Below are 27799 nucleotides of genomic sequence, written 5' to 3'. Positions count from 1 at the left end.
TAAAGCAACCATTGCCACGCCTAGGCAGGTTCCACTGATGCCCTCAAATGATTCCTTTAGAAATAGCCTTATAGAATTGCAACACCACTAGTTTATTGGAAGATCCAGGAACTTATTTGGTCAAGCAAAGCATGTTTATACATATTAAAATAAATAATATGTTCATGTATTTAAAGTGCAGTAACATATACACACCTGGAATAACACAAAGTTACTAATATTGGTGAAGTTCCCACCATTTTTGAAATGTGATTCTGCTTTATACCTGAAAGATAAACTTTTTCATTTCCAGGGCAGCAAACTTGGACCAGGGCTTCATATGAAGGTTTCCTTGACGGTAGCATATCAGATGCTTTTAGTTGAAATTACACTTTGCATCAGCTAGAAAGTTTGATGCCTGTCTCTCAGCGATCATAGTATATCCGCTTCAGATTTATATTAGCATACCGCTCTAACAGAGTTGTATATCTTGACATATTTGCCGGCTGTGTTGTTCCAGCTATTGTCTATCTCCATAACCTTCTGCACAAGACTCTTCCATTCATCTGGTTCTGCATCAAAACAAAGTTACTAAAACTTACAAAGCAAAATATTTTGCTCCCCCACATGAGATACATAAACTGCTTTTACTTCACCAACAATTTAAATTATGTTCAATATCATTTTAGCATTTTATTTGAAAAACAAATGGTTTTGAGTTTTAAAAATTTAATTATCATTTTCTGAAAACAGTATTTGAAATAAAAACGAAAAAAAAATGTGTTCAATAGTAATGGAAAACATTTTTGTACTAAAAGGAAAACAAACACATGCAAAATAACTTAACAATGTAATTCCTACTCCTGAGTCCCAGTTTACAAATGCTTTCTCCAGTTGCTCTCAGTTGGTATTTAAAAACTGAAATTGGTTTGTGATTAAAATCTTTGCATTTTCCTATGAAAAAATATGTAGAAATCAGAAATGTACAAATACTTGAATGACCGAAGAAATGACCCCTTTTTTACAGTTTTGAAGCACCAGCTCTAACTGCAAGTAAGGCGGAACCAGTTATTACTTCAAGAAAATCTTAAGCAAGATTATAAAAACATCTAAATTAATCTGTTAACAAAGGGAAATGTTCTCAGGATCCATGAGATAGTAATATTTACATCCACCCCATTATATTTGACTAAGCAAATTCCACTAGGCTCATCTACCTCATTACTCAGCAATAACATGCAAATAATAAAAAATCAACAGCGGTGTCATTTGGTATGCTCAGATTTATTTTGATATAAAGAATCTGTTAGATGCATGATGTGAATAAATTTGAGTCCTATGGAAAGTGAACTTACCGTCTCTGTAGTATCTAAATGCTCTGTCTAGAGCTGAATCCAAGGATCCTTCATCTATTCCTTCAAAAACAAACCTGAAAAAAAATAAATGAATAAAAATAGATAAACATGCTGCTAATGTTAATTTAGAGGATCAACATGTTTTAGACAAATAATTACGGAAGATGATAAATTCCATCAAGACGAATTTCAATCAATCAATCTCATTTGACGGAGGACAAGTACTGAGTGGATCGTGATATTGTTCATGAGGACATAATGTTGATATTGCTCGACAAGATGAAAAGGATAAAAAAGAATGCAAAGCAATTTAAAGGCAAAACAATTCTTTAATAAACTCAAAAGACTGAGTTTTATTGATCAATAAAATGGAATGAAAATCACAGACACAAAATCATTTTTATAGGCTGATAACTGACCTAATTAAAATAAAAAACTAATTCCTAAACACACAAGAATAACTATTAAGAAATCTAACTCTGCAAGAAATAGAAAACTCTACTTTGACTAGAACTACGACTTCAGGAAAATTTAATCATTAAGGAGACTAATTTTACTAGAAATAAGATAACTACTTAAAAAACTAATCTAAACCGAATGTTAAAAGAAAACTAATCTAACTATGACTAGGATTCCATTCTAAAAGAAAAGTAATCTAGCTAGGACTAAAATTTTATGAGATATGCTTTCAAAACAAAATATGGATTTACTATTTTTTCTTCTAATTGACGTCACTCTATGCCTTTTTTCAGCCATTTGGACTTTGTTGTGCACTCTTCTTGCCTTGGTTCCTTTCCATGCATGGGTTGTTGGCTTGGTCCTCCATTCTCTTTCAAAAAAAAAACTTGCTTAAGAGTCTCTTCATACAAATCGACCTTGGGATAGAAGAAGGAAAAATTCACCATATTGAACATCTTGGATATGCCCATATTTTGCAATGGTTTTATCCATTCCTACAAGTCCACTCAAATTACTAGAATGCTACTCTCTAATAAACTTGCCGTGTTAAGAACTCCTTTGAATGCATAATCTTCTTCCCTTGAGTAAATACTCATCTTGGACTTGTTCCAAATTCGAGAATGCATCAGTCTCCCATTGTTGGCAAAGATTTGTCCTCAAATCTAGCAGGTGTTCATCTTTTTCATACAACTCTTTGAGTTGGTCAAAACTGGGAACCTCGTGAGCAATCTTCACCAATAATGCAACATGTCGGCTCAAGGTATTTGCCACCTTATTAGTTGCACCTAATTTATGCACAATACAAAATTGAAATGTTTTAAATATGACGCCCACCTTGCTAACATACGGTCTACATGCTTTTGTGCTCTAAAATGTTGTAGAGTTTGATGATCAGAAAAAATGATGAACGCCTTGGGAAGTAAATAGGCCTCCCATGTCTTCGACACCACATAGAGCTCTTGTTGATATGTGGACTACTTTTTCTTGCCTCAATCAACTTGTCACTAAAGAATGCAATAGACATCCTTTATTGGGAAAGAACTCCAATGCAAATTCCACTAGCATTACATTCTAACTCAAAGACTTTGGTGAAATCCGACAAAGATAAGACAGGGGTTGTGGTTAACTTCTCTTTTATCAACTCATAACTTTGATCCATCTTTTCTTCCCATTGAATTTGGCCTTTCTTCAAACAATTGGTGATTGGGGCCATTATACGAACCTTTTACAGAAAGTAGATAGTTCAAGGAAACCCATCATTACTTTAAAAAAAAAAAAAGCCCCAAGACACCAATTTATTTGTTAGGAACACACTTCTTTAGGTTCGTGAACAACTTGATATCCCTTAAAGCTAAAATGACTTGCTTGAGATGATTGAGATGCTTGTTTTCACTCTCACACCTTCCCATTTTTTTAATTTTCCCCACCAATCCAAAAAAGACACATGGACATTTAGATCTTCTTAGATCACACACCTATGGTTGCATTATGTCCATGCTTTGGTGTGGTGATGAGAATTCTATCACTCTAAGAAAAAGTCTATGTTTGATCTATAGACCAAATACTTTGCATAGCTAATTGGCCTTGAAGATTATAATTCAAACCATTCACATAACGAGCTACTTGTTGGTCTTCGGACCTATTAAAGTTGCATCGTGCTTGTAAACGCAAGAACTCTTCAATATATACGAAAAAAAATCTATTACTTTGACAACAATTCTAAAATTGTTGGAACAATGTTTGCTCATAGTCAAAGGGTAAAAAATGTGCCTTCAAAAGTGCTTTCATGGGTGCCTAATCCCTCACAATTGGTTGACCTATCAAATGTCATTGCTCTTGATGACGTTGCCACCATGCACTAGCAACTCTCTTCAATTTGTAGGCCACTAGATTCACCTTTTATTCATGTTCAATTTACATGATTTTTGAAAAAAACACTCTACCTCACAAATCTAATCAAAGAATTGCTCAATATTGACAACTCTGCTGAAAGTAGGAAGGTCAGCCTTTCTATTATATGATTATTGAGGTTGGTACGTTCTCTTACCTCTTGGTTGTGGTGTTAACTCGTATTTTTCATTAGATTTTTCATCAAACTTAGGAAAGAGTTGTGAAACACCTTTCTCTTGCATGATTATTGGGGGTTGGTACGTTTTCCTACCTCTTGGTCATGGTGTTGACTCATATTTTTTATTAGATTCTTCATCAAACTTAGGAAAGAGTTGTGAAGCACCGTTTTCCCTTTGATTTTGCACATTCCTAGGGAGTATAGGGATTGCCCATTGTAGATTAAAGACAACCTTTGTTGTTTGAGGGGTTGTGATAGAACTCCTATCACCACACAAATGCATGTACATCATGAAACTAGTAGGTGTGTGATCCAAGAAGAATTTAAAGTACACGTGTCCTTTTTAGATTAGTGGAGAAAATAATAAAAAAAGATGTAGAAAGTATGGGAGGAGTAGAAAATCATCACTGGTTGCAAAAACTCTTAGGAAAGAGCTAGCTCTCGAATCCAGCCTTGGCAAAGGTTTTCAGTGTTATCGAAACAACCAAAATATTGCATTTATTGAATTTTACTGAGTTATATTGAGTTGTTGGCAAAAGTATGCATCAAATTGGTATCAAAACTCTCGATTCTGTGGATGGAGAGACTCAATATCATTAAAGACAACAATGGATGATTGAAGCTTGTTTGACGACTAATACAATGGAAAATCTAAGAACTGCAAGAGAACGAAATTTGTCTCTGTTGTGAAAGCAAGGATGACTTGAGTTATGATTGTAAAAACAAGTCATGGGTTATCCTTTTGTCTGAGGAAGATGATTTGGATGGTAAGGACATCATAATCGTATTCAATGAAGAAACAAAGAGGAACAAAATTGAGTTGGTTGATGTCAGTGTTTTAGATGAAGATTCGACAATTTCTGAGGAACAATTGGTAAAAGACAAATATTGGAAGGAAGAAATAGCAGATTTTGTTGAGTTTCCATTGTTGGAATTCATTGATTCATCTAGAGATCGACTTCAACTAAAGAAGGGGAGAGAATGAGCAATGCAAGTTGAAGAAAATGAAAAACAAAAAGAACAAGAACTAGAGAAATCAATGGAGATGCAATCCATCATTTGAGTTTATGTTGAAACTATGAAAAATGGAAAATGGAAGATGCTTGGAAGGAGGAAAAAAAAATTTATAACCTAACTCAACCCAACATACCATTTATTCGACTCAAACCTAAATCCATTGCAATTAAACCCAACCCCAAATACAATACCCCGGATATTATAACCCACCTAAACACCCACCAACACACTCCTTCTCGAATATCCAATCCAACCCAAATTCAGCTAAACCCAATAACACCCACATTCAATCCAATCCAACCCATACAATAATGATACAAGCCCAAGGCTTAAACCAAAACCCAATTGGCTCACGTTAACCCATATATCAAATACACCCTACCCAAGCTCATATTAATCCATCCCTTTTTATCCCTAACCAAACCTAGCCAATTTTACAATTAACCCCAACCACCTAACCGAAGCAGCGTAACCTAAATTCAATTAAACAAGGCACACTCAACCCAACTTACACACAAACCTGCCCAAACCCATTCCATAAACAAATCCAACCTACTCCTTGAATCACATCCAACCCAATTACAAATATATTTCACATTCAACTCAATTAATTCCTACCCAAACCCCCAGGATCATCCAATAATTCCAACCCGACCAATCCAACACTTCAAATCTCTCTAAATCAAATTTTCCTTTATACAACTCGTTCTCTTCTTCCCCAACTCAACAATCTTTCTCTGCATCTCCCAGACAACCCCTCACATCACTTTACCACTTTAATCAACTTCACACTCAAATTCTCAAAATCCCATATATTGATCACCCCTCTTCCATCCCACAAACTCAAACAAACATCTACTTTTTTCTCATTGACCACAATCAAAATAGTTCCCAAAATGTCACTATAAACACAAATGACAGTCTCAACAAACCAACCCACAATGACAAAAGGGCTCATGCCTTAAAGAGTCATACATAACCATCTCGACATAATTGTCACGGCCTCAGATACCAATTGATACCCATAATGTACATGCCCACAAGGTAGATTCAGAGTGAGCTTGCTCAAGCTCAACAAGAGCTTTGCTCAAACAAACCTAAACCCGATTTTGACATATACGAACTCGAGCTCGAACTTGAATTAATATGTTTTAAAATCCCATCACAAACTCGAACCTGAGCTTGACATATACGAGCCCAAGCTTAAATATATTTAAAAAAAATTAAACGATGTTACACAAACCACAAGGGAACCAAATTCGAGCAAACAAGTTTGGCAAGCCCAAGCTAAGCTCAACTTGTCTACACGAACCCAAACCAAACACAAACTCTTGATTCATGAAACAAACTGAACACAAGCTGAGTTGAGCCCCTCTTAAAAACAAGCTTCACCCTGTTCGGGCTCGGTTCGACTTGAATTTAGCCTTACCCACAATGCATTAATTTTCTTAAGTTCAATGTTCATAATTTTGGTTGAGTAAGATATCCTAATATAGACCTCAAGGGTTAGCAAAATTAGTAGAGCATTAGAACTTCCATGGTGAAGACCTAGATTTGAGCCTCTGTCATGCTTATGAAACATTAACTTACTTGGAACAATAGTTATAGGTTCAGTTATTGTATTTCGGGTTTACTCATCCAATAAATACAGACAAAAGCAATGGTTATCCAAAAAAAAAAAAAGATATCCTACTATTGATAAGGGTTTTCTTGAAATTAGAAAGGGTCAACTTACCTTGTTTATGGAATGATTGCGAATGGTTGATGAGGGTTCTCCAATTTTCACCATGAGAACAAGGGGAAATTGCATAGGCAGGGTATTGATAGAACTCTCATCACTACACCAAAGAATGTATATCATGCAACCAAAGGGTCTAAGATCCAAGAAGAATCTAGATGTCCATGTGTCCTTGTTGGATTGGTGGAGAAAATAATAAAAAAGGAAGGCTTAGAAAGTATAACAAGAATAGAAATCATTATCAGTTGTGAAAACTCTAGGGAGAGAGTTGACTCTATAACCCAGCCTTGGGAGAGGTTTTCGATGCTCCCAAAATGGTCAGAATATGGTGCTTATTGAATTTTACAGAGTTGTTCAACAACGACACGTATCCGGCTGGAATGTTAACTTGTATTCTCTTTATTAGTTTGCTCAAATTAGCCACAACTTTGGTTAGTGGTTCCACTTGTCACTTCGAACAAAGTATACCTATCTTCTTGATTTTCTCCTTATCCAATCATCTCAAGACAAGACTCTAATACCACATAATACAAGACAAGTGCCAAACGGGTTGTGATATCGTTCACAAGGACACAGGGTGTTTCAACAAGATGAAAGCAATAATAAAGAATACATAACTATTTGAAGGCAAAGAAATTCTTTAATGAACTCAAAAGATTGAATTTTATTGATCAATAGATAAAGAATATTTCAAAGACTCAAAGCCTTTTTTATTGGTTGATAATTGACCTAATTAAAATAGAAAGCTAATTCCTAAAACCCACAAGGATAACTATTAAGGAAAACTAAATCTACAAGAGATAGAAAACTCAAATTTGACTAGAACTCGGACTCTAAGAAAACTTAATCTCTAAGGAAAATAATTTTACTAGATTTTAGGAAAACTAATGTTAACCTAATTTTAAAAGAAAGCTAATCTAACTAGGACTAGGATACTATTTAAGATAAAACTAACCTAACTTGCACTAGGATTCTATAATGTATGCTTTCAAAACAAAATCAGTTGTAATCCAAACAAAGAAAATAATTCTAACAAAATAAGGATTTATTATTTTTTCTTCTGATTGACATCACCCTGTGCCTTTTTTTTCAGTTGTTTGGACTCATGCACTCTTCTTGCCTTGAATCTTTTCCATGTGTGGGCTATTGGCTAGCCCCTAATCATCATCCCACATTTACTTTCATAGATAGAGATTTAACATCATTCAAATCAGTAACTCGGTTGCTTAAAAATATGTTTGGGGTTCTCCCCTATTGTAAGTGTTTCGCATATTTTATTTTCCTTTTCCATGCAGATTTTCAGTTTTTATGTGAGTTTAATTTGTATATAGCTTGTGTGATCACTTAATTTGAAATGCATCCACGATTACATGATAAAACATTCTCATTCAACATTTCTTGAAATAAGAGAAACAAATAATTTTACTCACAATTTCTGCTCTTCATTTTAGAAGAAATTGAATAAGCCAAAAAGAAAAGGTCCTCATTTTCTATTGTCTCTGTATTATAAAAATTTCATAACATGTGAGCAATTAATCACCTTGCTTTTGAATTAACAGTATATATAAACAATAAATTGATGCATTACATTAATATTATATTATAATAAGCCTCATTTAAAGCATCCCAGCAACAAATCTATTATATAGCCCAGCTTAATGATTTCAGAAAAAATAGAACTGTCTTTTATCGTTTTCCTTGAGCATTTTTTTTAAAACAAACACAAAGACATCCACACACCCATCACTTTGTGTTAAGGAAAACAAATTGAAGCCTCAGTTTAATTTTTGGCAATGCATCAAAGTAGTTTACATTTATAGAACTACTCACAGGGTTGAATTCATTTGTAAGGAAGAATTCCACAGTATCAAGAGAAAACTAAACAAGAATTAGAAAGCATACCCATTGGCCATTTCATAGTTTGATGAGTCATCCATGTCAAAGACAGTGTCTGCAAGACCACCAGTCTTTCTAACAACTGGAACCTGAAATAATGATTTTATTCAAACTGAGGCCATCTGCACATTGATAGTATTACTTGATAACATATTTATTTACCTTTTCTAGATTTAATATTGTTTTGATGAAATGCAGATTGCTAGAGCTTAAAAATATTTGGATTTAGGGTTAAGGACTAGTGGTATACCCTTGTTTTTTTTTTTTTTTTGGTAAGTGCTACCCTTATCAAAAAGCTTCGTTTAGAGATTAAGGTTGTATCTAAATTTCAATACAAATAGCAAATCAAGCATTGTAAAATGGCTTAGTGACAAGAAAAGACAAGTAAAAAAAAGAAAGAACTGAAATACATAGAAAAGAAGCTACATAATAGAATTGCTAATTGCAACTGTACATTATGTTGTGTTCATATTTAAAAATAAATTGTGCTTTTTTTTTTGGGGGGGGTGCAATCTAATCATTCATATCACTGCATACCGCTCCATAACGCATTCCAATCATTTGGGCAAGGCCACATGGTTCATATATGGATGGAATTAACACCATGTCTGCTGCAGCATAGAGCATGTGGGATAGCTCCTCACTGAATAAAAAAGTCAACCACAGACAAGGAAAATGATACTCCGTCAATAACAAAATAAGGGTATTTTAACTGAGACACCAGAGCTCCAATAAGGATTACAAGCTGCCCAGAGATAAGTAAACTCAAAACTCTGAGGATACAGAAGTAATTGCAACAACAATATGAGCATGTTTAGGAACAGTAACAAATAGTATTTGATAACAAGGAGAATCACCTATACATCAGTAAGATCCGGATACTTGAACCTTGATTATGCTACAAAAGATCAATAAACAGAAGTTGGTCAGTCTTTAATTTTATTTGATTCCTACTAAAAATGGTTTCAAAAAAGAAGAAAATGTTATGTAGAAGGCGATATCTTATTTCATGAATCATCAAATATATTTTTTTCTTTTGGTTTCATATGAGTCTTCTTCAGCTTAATACAAGCATTTTCAAAAACATTTTTTTAACCATCCAAAAGTATAGTAACAGCAAGAAACCCAAACAATAACTACACATGGTTTTGCCAGAGTAAAAGACCTACAAGTGAAAGGTTTTTAGCAAACACTGAAATAAATGAATTCACTATAGTCATATCAAGCCATACAAATTCTAAAATTTAGATGGCTATCAAATTAAAAGTAATTCAAAACAAGAAAACATGGGAAGGACATTATGTTTTAGCTCTTTAGAATGAGATTTACTTTCCAAAAGCAGGAGATATGCAAAACCCTCATTTACCTAAAGGTTCCTGAAAATTATATAAGAGAATACTGACTTTTTTCTCAGGGAACAGTGCATTCATAAGAATAATTAAAGTTTGATAAATGACATACATAGAAGTATCAAATTCAGTGACAACATGAGAAACTTAAGAACTGCAGTCAAGTATTAGTTTGTGACATATTAGATGTCATATCAGTTTGACAAGTTTTACACAAAAAGAAGAAACAAAAAGTTCCTTATTTGATTTTCAGATAAAAAAACATAAGCAGTGGGCAACTTCTCCAAATCTGAATGTAATCAATAAAAGTTTACCACAATGATAAACTTCCTCAGTAGCCTCTTTCTCAATGCATTTCTCACGTCATTGATGAGTTTTAATTTTAATTATTTGTCATTTTTTTGAACTTTAAATGCTTAAACCAGCATAAAGCTACAAGAGACAACTGCAGTAAAATTAATATATGCAGACAGGGAAAGTGCAGCATGATCTAGTTGAAACAAAAGAGCAAGCCACATCAATTTGCTTACTAGTCAACTGTTTCGACCATCCAGTGCTAATTCCCTATGACCTGAAGCTAATGACAATCTAATGACAATCAAAGTTTTCAAAAGCGAATCATTGATCTGCACACTGTTGCAAACCCAGATTGTACAATTGGCGCTTATTGAATGTAAAGGAACAATCATGAATTTTGTATTGAATATAATGACATTTATCGATGGAAAGAATAAAGATGATAACAGAAAAATCTAATATCTTTGGTGCTCCGCCAAGATATTGCTGGTGCTGTTGCACCTCCAGAAATACAACGCTACACAGAAATTAAAATCTCAAAATACTCATCCTCCCAAAACCCTATTATTTATTGAATTAAAAATCTAACCCAAATTGGACTTCTAATCCCAATTGGTATATTATTAATTAATTTAAATCCTTATTGGACACCTAATATAATATTCATAATTTTAATAAATTCCTAGATAATTCCTAAATTACTAGGGGAGCCTAACACCATTAAGATACTCTACAATCCTACATTTATTTTCAAGGAATATCCTTGTTTAATCCAAAGTCAACAAAAGGACTAGTGACAAGATAGATAAACAATAATACATAGCAAGCAAATGAAAATACTAACTAGCTTTCATGCCAATTGGTGCATGTTTCATTTAATCCTTGAATTATATTGTAATCCCAAAGACTTGAACCTCAAGTCTATTACCAAATTTGCTAGATCCTCAAATTCTCGCTGAACACGACCATCGGAAGCTTTTCCAAGCACAACCATTTGTCCACCCTGTAAGCGAATCAAAGTTAGAGAACATGGAATTAATATAATCATGTCACCCATTTGCAAAAGAAGCATCAATGGAATATGCAAGTTTTTGCCAACTTGCATTTTATACGAATTAGACAATACATAAGAGTGGACTCAAGCCAAGCCAAGCCAACGTGGCTCGAATTTGAGTTCGGTTCAATTCGAGCCGAATTCAAGTTTAAGTTTTAGTTCAATAGCTCAAGTCAAGTTTGACTCAAGTCCTCTTCGAGCAATACCGATCGTCCAGCTAGTGATACTATTCATTCAATTGCTAACACCACATGTCCTATTAGTAACACTATTCATTTAGCCAATAGCACTATTCATCCCACTAGTGACATTTCAACATTTACAATGAACTCGAATTTGGTTCAAGCTGGTCATAATGGATTTGAGCCGAACTCAAGCCAGCCCATGTTCAAGCTTGACTTAGCTTGGCTCGGCTTGAATCCAGCTAATAATATGTATATTATCGTTTCATATCAAAACGTTTTTGTGCATGAAGGAAAAACTTGTTTAGGTATTAAGGTTTGCAACAATGTGGTTAACTAAAGGTGGCTAGTCACAATCAAGGACAATTAGTATGTGTTTGTATGTATGTATATGTGTGTGTGTGTGTGTGTGTGTGTGTTTGTGTGCATTTCCAGGCAATAGAAAACATTGTACTAATGTGAAATAAATGTGATAAAAGTCTAGGCCAAGTATCTAACAGAGTGACAAAGCCTCACTCTGGGCAGAAGGCAAAAACTGTGCATGAGTTCACAAATATTGGCTTAACAGAAGCCATTTTACATGGATCTATATAGTCTTGAAATCTTAAAAACTTAGCACTAAAAACTAGTAAAAATATTAGCCCAAAACCCTATTTTAAATGAGTGAAATATGAAGAAAGATGTGTCTAGAAACTCTCTTGAAACCTAAGCCCAAAGGAATGTAATTTGGTCTTTCTCCCACTACACATTACTTATTTTTCCTTCTTACATCATCAAAATCCTACTATTGTTTGGAAAGAAGGCCATTCCAGGTTCTGTTTGAGTAAAAGAATACTTTTGTTTTGGATAAGGAATAAAGGCCAAGACACTAGGGAAGCGTGTGGTGCTAAATCTTTCTTGTTAAAACAGGAATACATAATTTGAAATTGATATACTTACAAGTTCTTTGATACGCTTAATTGCATGAGTAATCAAATGAAGACCTTTTTGAGCAACTAGTCGAGTAATACAAACAATCAAGGGCCCACTGCGTGTTGTTTCTAGCACATGGTTATCAGCTAGAGAGCATTCTAAACCTAGCCCCCTTTGGACATAATGTTTGCAAATATTCTTTCCCTCAGGTTTCTGCGCTGCAGAAAGAACAGACAGAAGTTAGAATAGAAAACTAAAGCATCTTAAGATGATAAAGTTTATGATTTTATGACTTAATTATAATATTTCTCTCACATGGCTATCTGCTAATAGAGAATTAATGGCACAATTATAGGATAAAGCAAGAGACTAGCATTGTGAAACATGTCTAAAATAATATTGTTAGAATTATGAATTGTACATTATTCTGGACTAGTTATTATACATATACAGGCCGAAATTAATTGAATTCATAAGAATTTTGCGAAATAATCGCTGTCCAACAAAGCGCACAGTCCTTTCCATCCAAAAACAAGAAGATACACAACAACCACACACAATGCAAAACATACTCAAATGAAACAAAAAAATTACAAATAAAATGAAAATTTCAAATTAGGATGATGTAAATCAGTGATCTATGGTATACCAAATGTACCCTAGGAGCCAAAGTGTCTATAAAAAAAAAATTCTTAAGAAATCATAACTTCCCAATTAGACGAGGACCATGATGAAATATGCCCAAATTTCTTTGAACAGGTGCTACTTATACCATTGTCACATATTCAGGGCCAGGTTTAGATGGTTACTTATAAATTATAGTGGTTTCTTACATTTTACATTGGGCTAAAGTCTGAACCCAGAATTTTATATTATTTTAGACAGGTAATCCCTTCAAATGGCACTGTTTTATATGTATTATTGTATTTTGATGAGCTTAGACTTTCAAAGATCTCCCATTTTGAAATAGCAAATGATCAGACAAAATTGTTATTTTGTCTGGTCATTTACGCATATTCATTTCACAATAAAGTTAAATGATACATTTTTGTTACATTCATTGGTTCATATTCTTTCAATAAGAAACTGATATAATTTAACTATATAAACTTTCAACTTATTAATAGAAGTTACATCCTTGTTATTGTCTGACATTCTTGTTCCTCATGTTTATTTGCTGGCATGCAACTGCCACCACAAAGCTTAATGGCTCTAATTACACGTGATAGCTAGCATTGAAAGAGCCACTGGAGGCTAGAAATAACCTTAAGGGGGCGTTTGGTTTAGGCTTTTTAAAATTACCTTGGTAATCTATCTTTTATTCCCTTGTTTGGTTTGTCAGTAATAAAATATTACAGTAATCTTCTATTACCAATGCTGACGTGGTAAGTAATATAAGTGGTAATCTGATTACCACCTTTACCTAAGGTATTTAAAGATTACCAAGATAATCTTGATTTTATTATTACAGAATCTGTAAATATGTGCATTAGTAGATATAGAGGTTAATTATAGGAATTAATTATGGTAGACGCAGATTTTAGGATCTCAATTATAGGAATCAAATATTTTGTTTCCTACTCTAGAATACCTAATATGTATATATAAACATATCTCTGTAATAGTAAGAAGATGAATAAAATATACTCTGAATTTCAGTTTCTTCATGGTATCAGAGCCTGGTTTGCCCAAGTGTGCAAATTCAGAAATTTCCTAGCCCTAAAGAGCAATTTCGTAGTTCACCGGTGTAGAGTGGCCATTAGTTCTCACCGCCACACTAGAAAGAAGTGTGCTTCGCCGATCGTCAGGTTCCCAGAATCCGGCCACCGGAAGCTCAGCGCGTGATCCACACGCGCCGCCTGTTCCTTCTGAAAACGAACACTCAGATCTCCTTTTCTGTGGCGCGTTGATTCTCACCGCCGGCATAGTCAGACTCAGAAGACGCCGATCGTTCAGATCCCCAATCTTCCGTCGCATTTCGCCGTCGCACGCGCCGTTGCCGTCGCCGGAACAGTCGCTGTCGACGAATTCCTCTTTCTGACCAGGGTATTTTCGCTATTTATTTTAGGCCAAACGACTATTTCCCACCCAAGGTATGCTGTAATGACAAGTTTCCCCCCTTTAACTATGGAAATACCAAACACCCACCCATGGCCAGTTAAAAGTAACGGGGTTAAGGGTAAAATTGTCATTTTCTCTATAATATTAAAAAATAAACTAAAATATAATTTCCTTTTGCCCCCCTAAAGTTTGAAAACAAAAATTTCCCCCCAGCCTAAGTTTAAGAAAATGGCAGTTTCACCCTAGGGTTTGGTTTTGAAATCTCCGGCGACCTCTCCGGCTCCGTTGCCGACGGCTTCTCCCTCCCGAAGAATCCTCTCCTTCCGGTGATCGGTTTCCTCCCATTTGGAGGCCCGATCGTCGCCGGAAAAGCGGTGGGAGACGAAGAACTTCGTCTTCCCCAACGAAGTTCTTCGTCTCCCACCGCTTTTCCGGCGACGATCGGGCCTCCAAATGGGAGGAAACCGATCACCGGAAGGAGAGGATTCTTCGGGAGGGAGAAGCCGTCGGCAACGGAGCCGGAGAGGTCGCCGGAGATTTCAAAACCAAACCCTAGGGTGAAACTGCCATTTTCTTAAACTTAGGCTGGGGGGAAATTTTTGTTTTCAAACTTTAGGGGGGCAAAAGGAGATAAAATTTTCAGGCGTTAGGGTTCTGTTAAATTTAACTGGTCATGGGTGGGTGTTTGGTATTTCCATAGTTAAAGGGGGAAAACTTGTCATTACAGCATACCTTGGGTGGGAAATAGTCGTTTGGCCATTTATTTTATTCGGCTATTTTGAGTACTATTATGACTGATATTAAACCGATAACCATGGCTGAGATGGTTCCTGTAATGTCAAAAATCACTGAACACAAGCTTAATGGTTCTAATTATCTGGATTGGAGTAAAACGGTTCGATTGTACTTGTTGAGTCTGGAGAAAGATGATCACCTTACACAAGCTCCTCCTACGGATGGTACTAGACAAGCATGGCTGCGAGATGATGCTCGATTATTTTTGCAGATCCGAAATTCTATTGAAAGTGAGGTAGTCAGTTTAATTAATCACTGTGAATTTGTTAAGGAGCTAATGGAATATTTAGATTTTTTGTATTCTGGAAGAGGTAATCTTTCTCGCATATATGAGGTGTGCAAAGCTTTTTATCGTGCAGAAAAACAGGACAGAACCATCACATCTTATTTTATGGATTTCAAAAGAACTTATGAAGAACTTAATATGTTGTTACCTTTTAGTCCTGATGTGAAGGTTCAGCAAACTCAACGAGAACAAATGGCCATCATGAGCTTTCTAGCCGGTCTTCCATCTGAGTTTGAAACTGCCAAATCTCAGATACTTGCTAGTCCTGAAATTTCATCTCTGCATGACACATTTACTAGGGTACTTCGTACAGAAAGCACCCCATCATTTCAGAGTAACAGTGCTCTTATTAGTCGAAGTGGTGCATTTGAAACTGGACGCTCATATAATAAAAATAGAGGAGGGAGCAGCAGCAACCGTGACAAAGTTATTGATCGTAATCATGAGTCAGGAGGGATTGTGTGCTATTACTGTCACGAGCCAGGCCATACAAAGCGTACTTGTAGGAAGTTGCAGAATCGGGCTTCAAAATCCCAATCAGCACATGTTGCAGCGACCAATATTGCTACCAATTCATTATCTGAAGAGACTATTATGATTTCTGCAGATGAGTATGCCAAGTTCTCCCAGTACCAAGAATCGCTAAAGTCTTCATCAACTCCTATCACTGCCAGTGTTGAGTCAGGTAATCCAAATACATGTCTTATTTCCTCCTCATCCAAGTGGGTCATTGATTCTGGTGCTACAGATCATATGACAGGTAATCCTAACCTTTTTTCAACCTTTCAGTCATTTGCATCCCCTTCTAATGTTACGTTAGCAGATGGATCAACATCATCTGTTCTTGGTTCTGGAACTGTTAATCTAACCCCATCAATTTCATTGTCATCTGTTTTGAGTTTACCACAGTTTTCCTTTAATTTAATTTCAGTAAGCAAACTCACTCGTGCGCTTAACTGTTGTGTCTCATTCTTTCCTGATCATTGTTTATTTCAGGATCTTATGACGAAGCAGATTATTGGTAAAGGACATGAATCTGGGGGTCTCTATGTACTAGATATGCAAATGCCAAGGTCCATTGCTTGTTCCAGTGCCTTAACTCCATTTGAAGCTCACTGTCAGTTGGGGCATCCTTCTCTACCTGTGTTGAAGACCCTATGTCCACAATTTCGTCATGTATCTTCGTTAGATTGTGAGTCATGTCAATTTGCCAAACATCATCGTCTGTCTTCAGGTTTTAGAGTCAATAAACGAGCTAACTCTCCTTTTGAGTTAGTTCATTCAGATGTTTGGGGTCCTTGTCCTAGTGTGTCCAAAACTGGGTTTAAATATTTTGTTACTTTCGTTGATGATTATTCTCGTATGACTTGGCTTTATTTAATGAAAAATCGTTCTGAAGTATTTTCTCATTTCTGTGTCTTTCATGCTGAAATAAAAACACAATTCCATGTTTCTATTCGTACCTTACGTAGTGATAATGCCAAAGAATATTTCTCTGAATCTTTTCAGTCATATTTGATTCAAAATGGCATTCTTCATCAGTCCTCTTGTGCTGCCACACCATCTCAAAATGGAGTAGCTGAGCGAAAAAATAGACACTTGCTTGAAACAGCTCGAGCACTCTTATTTCAAACGCAAGTTCCCAAACATTTTTGGGCTGATGCAGTTTCCACATCCTGTTTTTTAATTAACCGCATGCCATCATCAATTCTCCAAGGTCAGATCCCTTACACTGTTCTTTTTCCAGATAAACCTTTATTTCCTATTAAACCCAAAATATTTGGTAGTACATGTTTTGTTCGTGATATTCGTCCTAGTGTCACAAAGTTAGACCCTAAGTCTTTGAAATGTGTGTTTCTTGGCTACTCTCGTCTTCAAAAAGGATATAGGTGTTTTTGTGTCACCCTAAACAAATATCTGGGGTCATCTGATGTTACATTTTTGGAAAACATTCCTTTCTTTTCTGCTTCTCCCACTTACAACATTCAGGGGGAGGATGATGATTTGTTGGTGTACACCGTTACCTCATCTCACCCTTTAGAGGATGCTGCTACATCTGTTAGTTCTTCAGAAATTTCTCTATCTGAAGAGTCTACTCCTACCAGACCACCTATTACGCAAGTGTATTCTAGACGACAACAACCTCCGGATACATGTCCTGAACCATTCTCTTCGTCGTCTGATCCAGTTCCTAATGATATTGATCTACCAATTGCTCTTCGAAAAGGTAAAAGGCAGTGTACTTATCCTATCTCTTCTTTTGTTTCTTATGGTCACTTATCCCCTATTTCTTGTTCCTTTATTGCATCACTTGATTCTATTTCTATTCCTAACACCACTCATGAAGCTCTATCTCATCCTGGTTGGCGTGAGGCTATGATAGAGGAAATGAATGCCTTAGCTGATAATGGTACTTGGGACTTGGTCAATCTACCTGCAGGAAAGAAAGCCATTGGATGTAAATGGGTGTTCACAGTTAAAGTTAATCCGGATGGATCAGTGGCTCGCCTTAAAGCTCGGTTGGTTGCTAAAGGATATGCACAGACTTATGGGGTGGATTATTCTGACACTTTCTCTCCTGTTGCTAAGTTGACCTCTGTTCGTTTATTTATTTCTATGGCAGCTACCTATAATTGGCCTTTACACCAGCTGGATATCAAGAATGCATTTTTACATGGTGACCTTCAAGAGGAAGTTTACATGGAGCAACCACCTGGTTTTGTTGCTCAGGGGGAGTATGGAAAGGTGTGTTGGCTTCGCAAATCTTTGTATGGTTTGAAACAAAGTCCTCGTGCTTGGTTTGGAAAATTTAGTCAGGCAATTCAAAAGTTCGGCATGATAAAGAGCAAATGTGATCATTCAGTTTTCTATAAACAGTCTGAAGCTGGTAGTATTCTTTTGGTTGTATATGTTGATGATATTATTATTACTGGAAGCGATAATGTGGGAATTTCTTCTCTTAAATCATTTCTTCACACGCAGTTTCAAACAAAAGATTTAGGGGGGTTGAAGTATTTCTTGGGCATTGAAGTAACAAGAAGCAAGAAAGGTATCTTCCTATCTCAGAGGAAATATGTGCTTGACTTATTGACTGAGACAGGAAAATTGGGAGCCAGACCATGTAGCACTCCGATGGTTCCTAATCTACAGCTTACAAAAGATGGTGACTTGTTTGAAGAACCCGAGAAGTATAGAAGATTAGTGGGAAAGTTGAATTATCTTACAGTGACTCGTCCTGACATTGCATATTCTGTCAGTGTTGTAAGTCAATTCATGTCATCTCCAACAGTCGATCATTGGGCAGCGTTGGAGCAAATTTTGTGTTACTTGAAAGGTGCTCCTAGACGTGGTATATTGTATGAAAATCATGGTCACACTGGTATTGAATGTTTTTCAGATGCAGATTGGGCAGGTTCCAAGGTAGATAGAAGATCCACCACTGGTTATTGTGTTTTTGTTGGAGGAAATTTGGTATCATGGAAGAGCAAGAAGCAGAGTGTTGTGTCCCGATCTAGTGCAGAATCAGAATATAGAGCTATGGCTCAGTTCGTGTGTGAGATAATATGGGTATATCAACTCTTGACTGAAGTAGGTTTTCAGATGTCCTTACCAGCGCAATTATGGTGTGATAATCAAGCTGCTCTTCATATTGCCTCTAATCCTGTGTTTCATGAACGAACTAAACATATTGAGATTGATTGTCATTTCGTTCGAGAGAAGATTCAGCAGAACTTTATTTCTACAAGATATGTGAAGACTGGAGAACAGTTAGGGGATATTTTCACTAAGGCTGTAAATGGGGTTCGGATTGATTATATTTGTAACAAGTTGGGCATGATTAACATTTATGCTCCAACTTGAGGGGGAGTGTTACAGAATCTGTAAATATGTGCATTAGTAGATATAGAGGTTAATTATAGGAATTAATTATGGTAGACGCAGATTTTAGGATCTCAATTATAGGAATCAAATATTTTGTTTCCTACTCTAGAATACCTAATATGTATATATAAACATATCTCTGTAATAGTAAGAAGATGAATAAAATATACTCTGAATTTCAGTTTCTTCAATAATTATATTGTTATTTATTAATTTTTTGAGACAAAAATAAATTTATTTTTAATTAATATGACAAATAATATAAAAAATAATTATATTCAAGGGTATTTAAGTAAAATAATTTACTAGTAATCTTTTATTACCTTTAACCAAACACAATAATTATTTATACCTACCAAATTTTATCAAACATAGTAATCATTTATACCCAGTAATCTTCTAAGTAATCTATCTTCAAGGTAATCTTTCTATTTTGATAATAAAACATTACCCAAACTAAACGCTCTTTAAGTCTCTTTACTCAGGTCCACCAGAAAGAGACTTTATGGAAGATGAAACATAAAACAAACTCTTCTACTATAAAATAGTTTCACTTTCTTGGAGGATGTATCTGCTATGACTTTCAGTTAAGATAGACAAGCAAATGCTGAAGATAGTAAAAATGTTGTTACCATGAAACTTTGCAGGCAAGAAAACATCAGTAGCAGGGTTCCAGATCGCAGTGTCTATCCCATTTAGAATACCGAAATACCTACAATGTCAAATATAAGAAGAAAAATGAAAAATATTACAACTTAGATATAGCAATCAGCAAAAGAGCAAGAAAAGGAAGTTTGACTACTCATTTTAATACAAAACACAACTTGAGACATGTATTAAACATTCCAATAAAGTTTATGCTTAGATCAATTCCTAATATAATATAGACTGATAAGGTAAAAAGCACTAATTGTGATTTGTACGGTCACATAGTTTCTAATTTGTGAATACAATCCAAAGTAATGGAGAAAAGTGCTTGGATAATGAGATATACTATATCCAATTATAGGAATCAGTTTAGCACTAAAAACTTAGTCCTGCACTTTTTCCTTTCTAGTTTGCAAATAGTATGACAATCTGTGAGCAATATTGCTTGAGTAGTTGCTTGAGAAGTGTAGTACTTGGGATATGTCAAATGGGTTATTTTTGTCACCTATTTAATATTAATGGAAGCATTAAATTATGTTGAGCACAATTTGTGCATATTTAGTATTAATATTTTGTTGTTATGAAAACTAAACTATTTGACACATGTCAAATTAAGCCACATTATCTCATGCCATGTCAACTAATTTGACCCATTTTGACACCTCTTAATAAGTCATCCCACTGGAAAGATTTGACCTTCCAATAAAAAAGTTGAGTTTGGTAGTGATAATGGACTTCAAACAAAGAAATTGTGAATAGAATAAACTAAAGAGGGAAATAACTTCCACTGTTTGGTTGAAATTAACTGAAGGCATGAACAAAAGACTGAATCCATGGCATTTGGTTAACTACTGAAATAGAAGCAAATTATATTCTTTTACAAAAACTACTACTAATCTAGTCATGCATATATTAGTTCATTATTAGGCCTATTATTGACCCTAGCTTTATACATGAATCCTGTTTTGATTTTTCAAAGATAGCAACATATCCCAACTGTAATGACAACATTTGATAAATATCCAGTAACTCAAAAGTATCCAATTTAATAGTAGAAATTACCAAAGACACTTAAAACAATCATAAATATTATGTACAAACAAGTTAATATTTTCACAATCCTAATGAGGAAATGTCTAAAATAGATTACATAGACAGTAAAATGGTGTAAAAGGCAATTTCATAACTTTCAATGTGCTAGGAAAGAGCACCAATATCAAAGGTATAACAACCATTAACTATAAGGAAATCCTCTGACTAATGGCTCTAGTAGCTACAACTGTATTATGTTGCCAAAATGACTTCTTGGAAAGAATATTAAGATCTTACATCTAACTCCTGAAAAGAATATCTACATATAAGCAAAAATGGAGAGAGAAACTCACTTGTCACGATTTCTTATCAATGTGCTAGCAAGCCATCCAGAGCAAAGTGTCTCTTTAAGATACGTTGGAGAGACTGTACTGAAGAAGAAGAATTAAATACTCAATTAGGCAAAAAGATTGATAGAGAATGTCCATGGGTTAGTTTGCATACATAGTGGAAATCCAAACATTAAAATTCAACTTAAATTCCATTAGAGTATGTAACTATGCATGTAATGTAGGTTTTGGATATGACAATAACAATATAGGAAGATCATGAAGTTTAAATCGCTAAGAAGCCAAGAAGTTTGTCAAATAAGTCTTATTCCAACAAACTACTTGATGACCAAGAAGTCCAAGTATTTGACACTATAAAATGATATGTTTAAGCATCAGTTCCTAGAAAGGTCCAAATCATGGCTTAGTCTTAGGCTCACAAAAAGATCAACATTAATGATAACAAATCCTAAACCTAGTTTATCCCTTTAATGGCTTATGATGCATAAAAGGAACATTGAAAGCAATGATCACCTTTTTACATTGCCCAATTTCCATGTATCTTTATCTTATCCAGTTCAAGGCTTTTAACTGAGATGAATGTTGCCTTCCTCTTGTTCCATCATGAATTAGATAGAGAACAAGGGAGAAATAGTCCAGTGGGATTGGGCAATGATGACTAGAATACGTAAGTTATATATAACATATAGCTTTATTTGGTCACTAGTGTGTTTTACCCCATCACACTAGTTTAAATTGACATAAGTTCTTAGGAAAATTAAGATAGAGAAAAAATAATAAAATAAGAAACATCAATTCAAAAGTAATAGTTTCTTTCATTTTCTTCAACAAGTTTAATTTTTGTTTTTGGGTTTCATTTGCTGGTTTAGTATTTAATAAGGCATAAATACACTTGAAATAAGATTTCAATTTGCACAAATTAGAGCATTTCTACAAGATCCAAAATTAGTTCTAGAACGATTTTCTAGAAATGTGGCCAAAATTTCATATAACTGGAAGTAAGTTACACAACTGTTAACTCAAGATCCAGTACCAAACAATATGCGAAAAACATTTTTTTGAGAAAGGCTAAACCAAAGCTTGAATGATACAAAAATTACAAATCACTCAACAAGATCTGACGGAGCTTTCAAAAATTATATATTCAAATTCAAAGTTGTAAGCTTTGCTCTCAATAAAGATGAAAATGACTTATGCTAATTCAAAATATGTTAAATCTCTAGTAGCTTTGTACCCAAAATTTCATTTATTCATTCAGCAAGATGCAAAGGTTTTGTGAAGTATTTGAATACATGTACTAGCAATAGAAAACAGTAAACAAAAGTATCAAAAAATGAAAACAAGAAGGAGATATGCACATAGGCAAGATGCAGTCAATGGGTGTTAAGAGATAAAGAAGAGAGTGATGTGAGTAGTGAGAAAATAAAATATGCTACAAAAGAAAGATGCAAATTTAAGTAAAAATACATATCCACAAGCCACAAATCAGAAGAACACTCACACTACAGCATTGCTATACACAACTCCACCCTTCAATAGGCTCAATCTCTCAGGATTGTGGCCAATTGTTCGATCATCAACTGCCTGCCAAGGCAACAGATTAAAAATAAAAATAAAAGCCTTAGTTGTTTGCATTAAGTATATTGGAGTTTAACCGGAGGAATAGGTAAGTGAAGCTTAGTGGAAAAAAGAAAATTCAAATCATAATCTGAGTTATCAAAGATGTAGTGCATTAAAACTTTTAAAATAAACAAACTTATGGCGGAATGAAGCACATGCATCTTTTCATCAGGAAATGAAAGTAATAGATAAGATAATACAGAAATCTTTATTCCTTTCCAAAAATTCATTAGCATGACAATAAATCAATCCACACACTAGCAACAGAACAAAATGCTACAATAACAAACAAGTATTGGTTATTTAGCAAAATCTGATACTTCAATGTATATTATACAAAAATACATTTCAGTGACATATTGAAATTTAAAAATATGTTTATGATATCCACATAAAAAGCTCACCTTGTCCTCAGTTCCATATACAGATCCATCAAGACCACATTTACTAAGTTGCTCTTTTCTACAAGCATAAGAAAAAACACATCTTTATTTATATTATCAAATGCCAAAGATACACAAAGAGACAACAACACCAATCTCCAACATTAACAAGCTCGTAACTTTGCATGGAACATTAAAGTAAGAATTTAAGCCATCTGAAATAAGAAAAGGATTTTGTTGCAAATTTCTATGCAATTCTAAGTTTTAATAACTTGTTTTATCACTTTTTGGGCTTTCAAACAATATTTTACACGCAAGATTTACATGCTTTTGACAACTGGATCCGTGTTATTATACAGTGTAATCAGTTTTTGCAATAAGTTACCTGCATTCCCCATAATGCTCCATGTTGTGGATTGTCAACACTATTCTTGGTTTCTGCAAAGCACGTAAATAAAATAAATATTACACTAAAAAATTATTGCTTTTAAAAAAAATTCTTATATTAAGAAAATTAAAGAAATGAACTCTGTAAAGATAGCAATAACAGAGAGCAAGTAAATACCTTGAGTGAAAGATGCTGATACATATCCCAGTACATCAGAGGCAAAGCACCTGTCTGCCACTCGTGGACATGAATGATGTCAGGGTGAACCCCAGTCACCTGCAATGTAGCATTATCTGGTTAGACATTAGAGGAACACAATGCCTTAACCAATGATACCAAGCTCCAAATAAACTTTGAAAAGAAGTAAGCAAGAAGTAGTTTGTTTCACAGTTTTCGTAGTCTACACACACACACACACACACTAAACTTAAATCTTTAATACATGATCTTCCATTGTTTCATAATTCAGTGACCAGATTGATCTAATTCAAAATTGTTTAGTCTAGATAATAATTTACAGAACTAAAAATGATACCCCATGATTCACAAACCTTCATCCATTCTAGACAAGCACGACTAAAAAGTAAATATGCCTCCAGCTCATTGTATGAACCCCCATAGATATGTTGCCCCTTGAAGAACTGATTTGATGACTCAATGAATATCACTGAGATTCCTGAAACTAACCCGCGATAGGCTTTTATTGGGACCCAATCACCATCATGATAAGAGTTATATGTTGTGATCAACTCCAAATCATTGATCTCCTGTCTTGGAATGCACTCATAGAAAGGAAGCATTACATCTACTGTATGCCCGCGTGATAAACATGCACGGGCCAGTCCAGTTACAACATCACCAAGACCACCAACTTTTGCTATAGGCGCCATTTCAGCTGTAACATGAATAATATGCAAGAGATTGAAGTCCTTCTCTATGTCAGCAGGAACTTCTGGGCTCACATCTGCAGAGGGAAATTTATTCATCCAAAATGGCATTTCATCCCCATGAGAAGGCCAAACCAATTTTCCAAGATCAAAACCAGAAGGACTTCCCTGCTTTTCAGTAGCTACCTGCAATATTGAGGTGGTGGTACATATGGTCACAAGAACGACATAGCATAGAGAAAGTTTCACAACCGAATATCACCGATCATTCTGCCGTAAACCAAACCAGAGTAATATAAATCACAAAGCACCACAAAATACATCAACAAAATTAATTTAAGATAAATTCTTGTTCAAAACAAAAAATTCAATGTCAGTTCTTCTAAGAGCCATCAATATTTCAGTATCGGAATTGTTTCATCCCAGACTAGGATGAATGCCAAAGTATAACCCTCACTGAGAAAAAAACGAACTTTGTACCATCCACAATTTTCATTTGTTCTTTTCACACAGTAACTAACATAAATACAAATTGCTTCTGCAATAAAATAAATAAAAAAGTGTACTCAGTTCATTCAATTCATGGTTTGCCTGAGACAAAAAACTCAACAAAGGATCGAAGTTTGCTCAGACATGTTATAAATTCAAACAATATGATCGAACTGTTCCAAAATTCTCAATTCAATTGACCAAATTCCGTTCAAACTAGAAGTTCAGAAATTCAAGAGACAAAGTGAAAATATAAACTTTTAGCAAAGTAACAGAATATGACAATAAGACCTGCAGAGAAGGATTATGATTTGCTTGAGAAAGCGCTGATGTAATCTTGAACTTGGAGGGGTGAAACGTGATGTGACTTCTCATTTCCATTCTTCTCTCAATCCTAAGACTCCTTGAGTTCACCAACAATATATTACAAAACTTGCCCGCCAAAGCACACTCCATTTTCGGTAAAATGAAATTGATTATATATAATCTAATCCTCGTACAAAATCAGCCAAAAATAATAGTTGAAAGAGTAACATTTATGGACTAGAAGAAATAATTTTAAGGACCCTCTTGCTTAATTACTGGAAAAAAGAAATGAAATGGACAACCTAAGAAGGAGGATGCACAACCTCTTCCGGCAGAAATGTACACCACAAGGGCACTACAAAGAGACAAAAATCATCATCTTTTGTTTGATTCAAGCGCTTATATCAAATATCTGACACTGATATATTTTGGGTGATATAATCTTTTGCCGGTTTGGAAAGATTAAATAAGAAGAGCTGGGCTGTGTTTAGTTGAAACAGCATTGGACTGTACTAAAAGGTGGAATTGCAGCGTTTTGAAGTTATCCCAGCTTGGATAATTTTAAGCAAGAAAGGATTGAATTAAATTTTGTTTATACTTTTCAAAATAAAGGTGACTTCAGGGTGTGTAATTTTAAATTAAAAATTCACGAAACTATAATACACATAGTATTAACCTTTCGTATAGCTATTTGTAAATTATAATAAATTTCAATTTAAGAATAAATAAATAATAATAAATTATGATATAATTGATTGATTTTAAATTATAAATGAAATATCATCTAATCATATAAATGATATTATTAAAATACATTACACAAGCCAATAGGCTTTAACCGTGTCTAATGGAATTAACGTACTCATCTTAATGACCAATCTCTACTGTTTTCTAGTCGTAGTTGTCATACTTTGTTTTCAATTAATAGACTTACGATCCTAACTAATCAATCTATGGACTTTAATTGTCAGACTCTCTATATTCTAATAAGTTTTAGTCAATCGACAGACACACAATATTGACAATCATCTCTTTATCTAAGGACACAAATTAACGAACTACACATTATCTACGGGGTGTGCTTTGGTCACATGTACTCCCTTAGTCAACCTATAATCTCATTATTTAGGTCCTACGAGTATTATCTTATCTCATGTCTCATCAGAATACTTGAATCTCTATTGATATCTAATCACTCAAAACACTTTAGGACTTATCTCTAATCTAATCTATCTTTACCTGGGTATTCTCAATCATATATAGGTATCCACTCAAGTATTTGTCCCTTGAACACATCTTGAAACCTCAATAGGACCTAAATGATAATCAAAATCCGTTATCATTTTTCCTATATACGACTTATACGTAACCAAGTCACAATCGTACTTTTTCTTTCATGTACAAGCATATGCTTGACCTTGCATGGTCATATGTAGTGTTATTTAGGACACACAAACACTAACACTCCCAAGGCTATCTTAGGCGTACCTCCTCAAATGCCATTGAGGCATAAGCATACATCACTAATGCGTACTGGCATACCTCTATCAAATAACACTTACGATCACTCTTAGTTGATCTCTCAAGTGTACATGCATCTAAAGAGGGACATATGAGCATGTGTTTATTGAGTGCAATGTTGTGCGTTTCCCAATCCTTATTCATCCTTATCAACCTAAAGGTTTTTCTATTCTATTCAATTTTATGGTCAAGCACAGTCGTACATGATCAATTTATAAGCATACATGACACTAGAAAACTCATCTAAGGTACGAACGGTTGTGCATGTTTTACCACATGTTTGTCCACTGATGAAATTAAAAGTTTAGTAAGGGACATACAAGTGTGCATGTTTGCATGCATGGGTGTACATCTTTGAAGAATCTTGTTATTCCACCCCATGTATACCCATGATCTATGAGCCTCGACCATACATGGCATCCTAAAAGTTGAATTCTAGCCATTCTTGGTTGGATTCTCTTCTGAATTCATGGTTCTAACATCTTAAAAATCAATTCATAATCATATGCATCGATACAACATCCAAAAGGCATCAATTCACCCCTAGTATATCTAATCCCTATCAATTCTTGATTCTAACATGCAATTATCAACATTCAATCTACTCAAGCATATTCAAGGTATCTTTCAATAAGAAAATTATCACAAATGATGGAAAAAATATCCCCGCTTAATTGGACTCCAAGCTTAAGGAATTTAGATTCATTCTTTCTTCTTTTCCTAGCTACTAGAATTTTTCACTCTCGTTAGGTTTTCTTAGTTTAGTGGCGGCTAGATATCTCTTCTCTTCCCAGATTCACTCTTTCTCATTCGTGATCAAAGAGGGCGATATTAGGGTTCCTTCC

The 27799-nt window shown here is 34.7% G+C and overlaps 1 protein-coding gene across 1 annotated transcript; it reads right to left on the bottom strand.

Moving 5' to 3' along the window:
* LOC123194610 (glycogen synthase-like) lies at positions 1-25971 on the bottom strand. Its single transcript, XM_044607897.1, has 15 exons — positions 25419-25971; positions 24303-24824; positions 23929-24027; positions 23749-23801; positions 23385-23442; positions 22862-22944; positions 21364-21441; positions 19963-20042; positions 12334-12524; positions 11087-11161; positions 9370-9410; positions 9050-9155; positions 8519-8601; positions 1335-1408; positions 1-551 (listed from the first exon to the last, which is right to left on the bottom strand). Exons 1-15 carry the CDS (start codon positions 25581-25583, stop codon positions 439-441), a joined length of 1821 nt encoding a protein of 606 aa, XP_044463832.1. The 5' UTR covers positions 25584-25971; the 3' UTR covers positions 1-438.
* Positions 25972-27799: the final 1828 nt, after the last annotated feature.

This window comes from Mangifera indica, chromosome 13, assembly GCF_011075055.1.
Source record: "Mangifera indica cultivar Alphonso chromosome 13, CATAS_Mindica_2.1, whole genome shotgun sequence".
NCBI classification, from domain to species: Eukaryota; Viridiplantae; Streptophyta; class Magnoliopsida; order Sapindales; family Anacardiaceae; genus Mangifera; species Mangifera indica.
This window is presented reverse-complemented; position numbering and strand designations above follow the sequence as displayed.

What these genes read in the sequence shown, in the direction of transcription:
- LOC123194610 (XM_044607897.1), bottom strand. Translation starts at nt 25,583, where the DNA reads ATGGAGTGTGCTTTGGCGGGCAAGTTTTGTAATATATTGTTGGTGAAC. An exon ending in ATCAGCATCTTTCACTCAAG is followed by an intron (nt 23,802 to 23,928) that starts GTATTTACTTGC and finishes CGTGCTTTGCAG; the next exon opens with AAACCAAGAATAGTGTTGAC. An exon ending in ATTTAGATACTACAGAGACG is followed by an intron (nt 552 to 1,334) that starts GTAAGTTCACTT and finishes GTTTTGATGCAG; the next exon opens with AACCAGATGAATGGAAGAGT.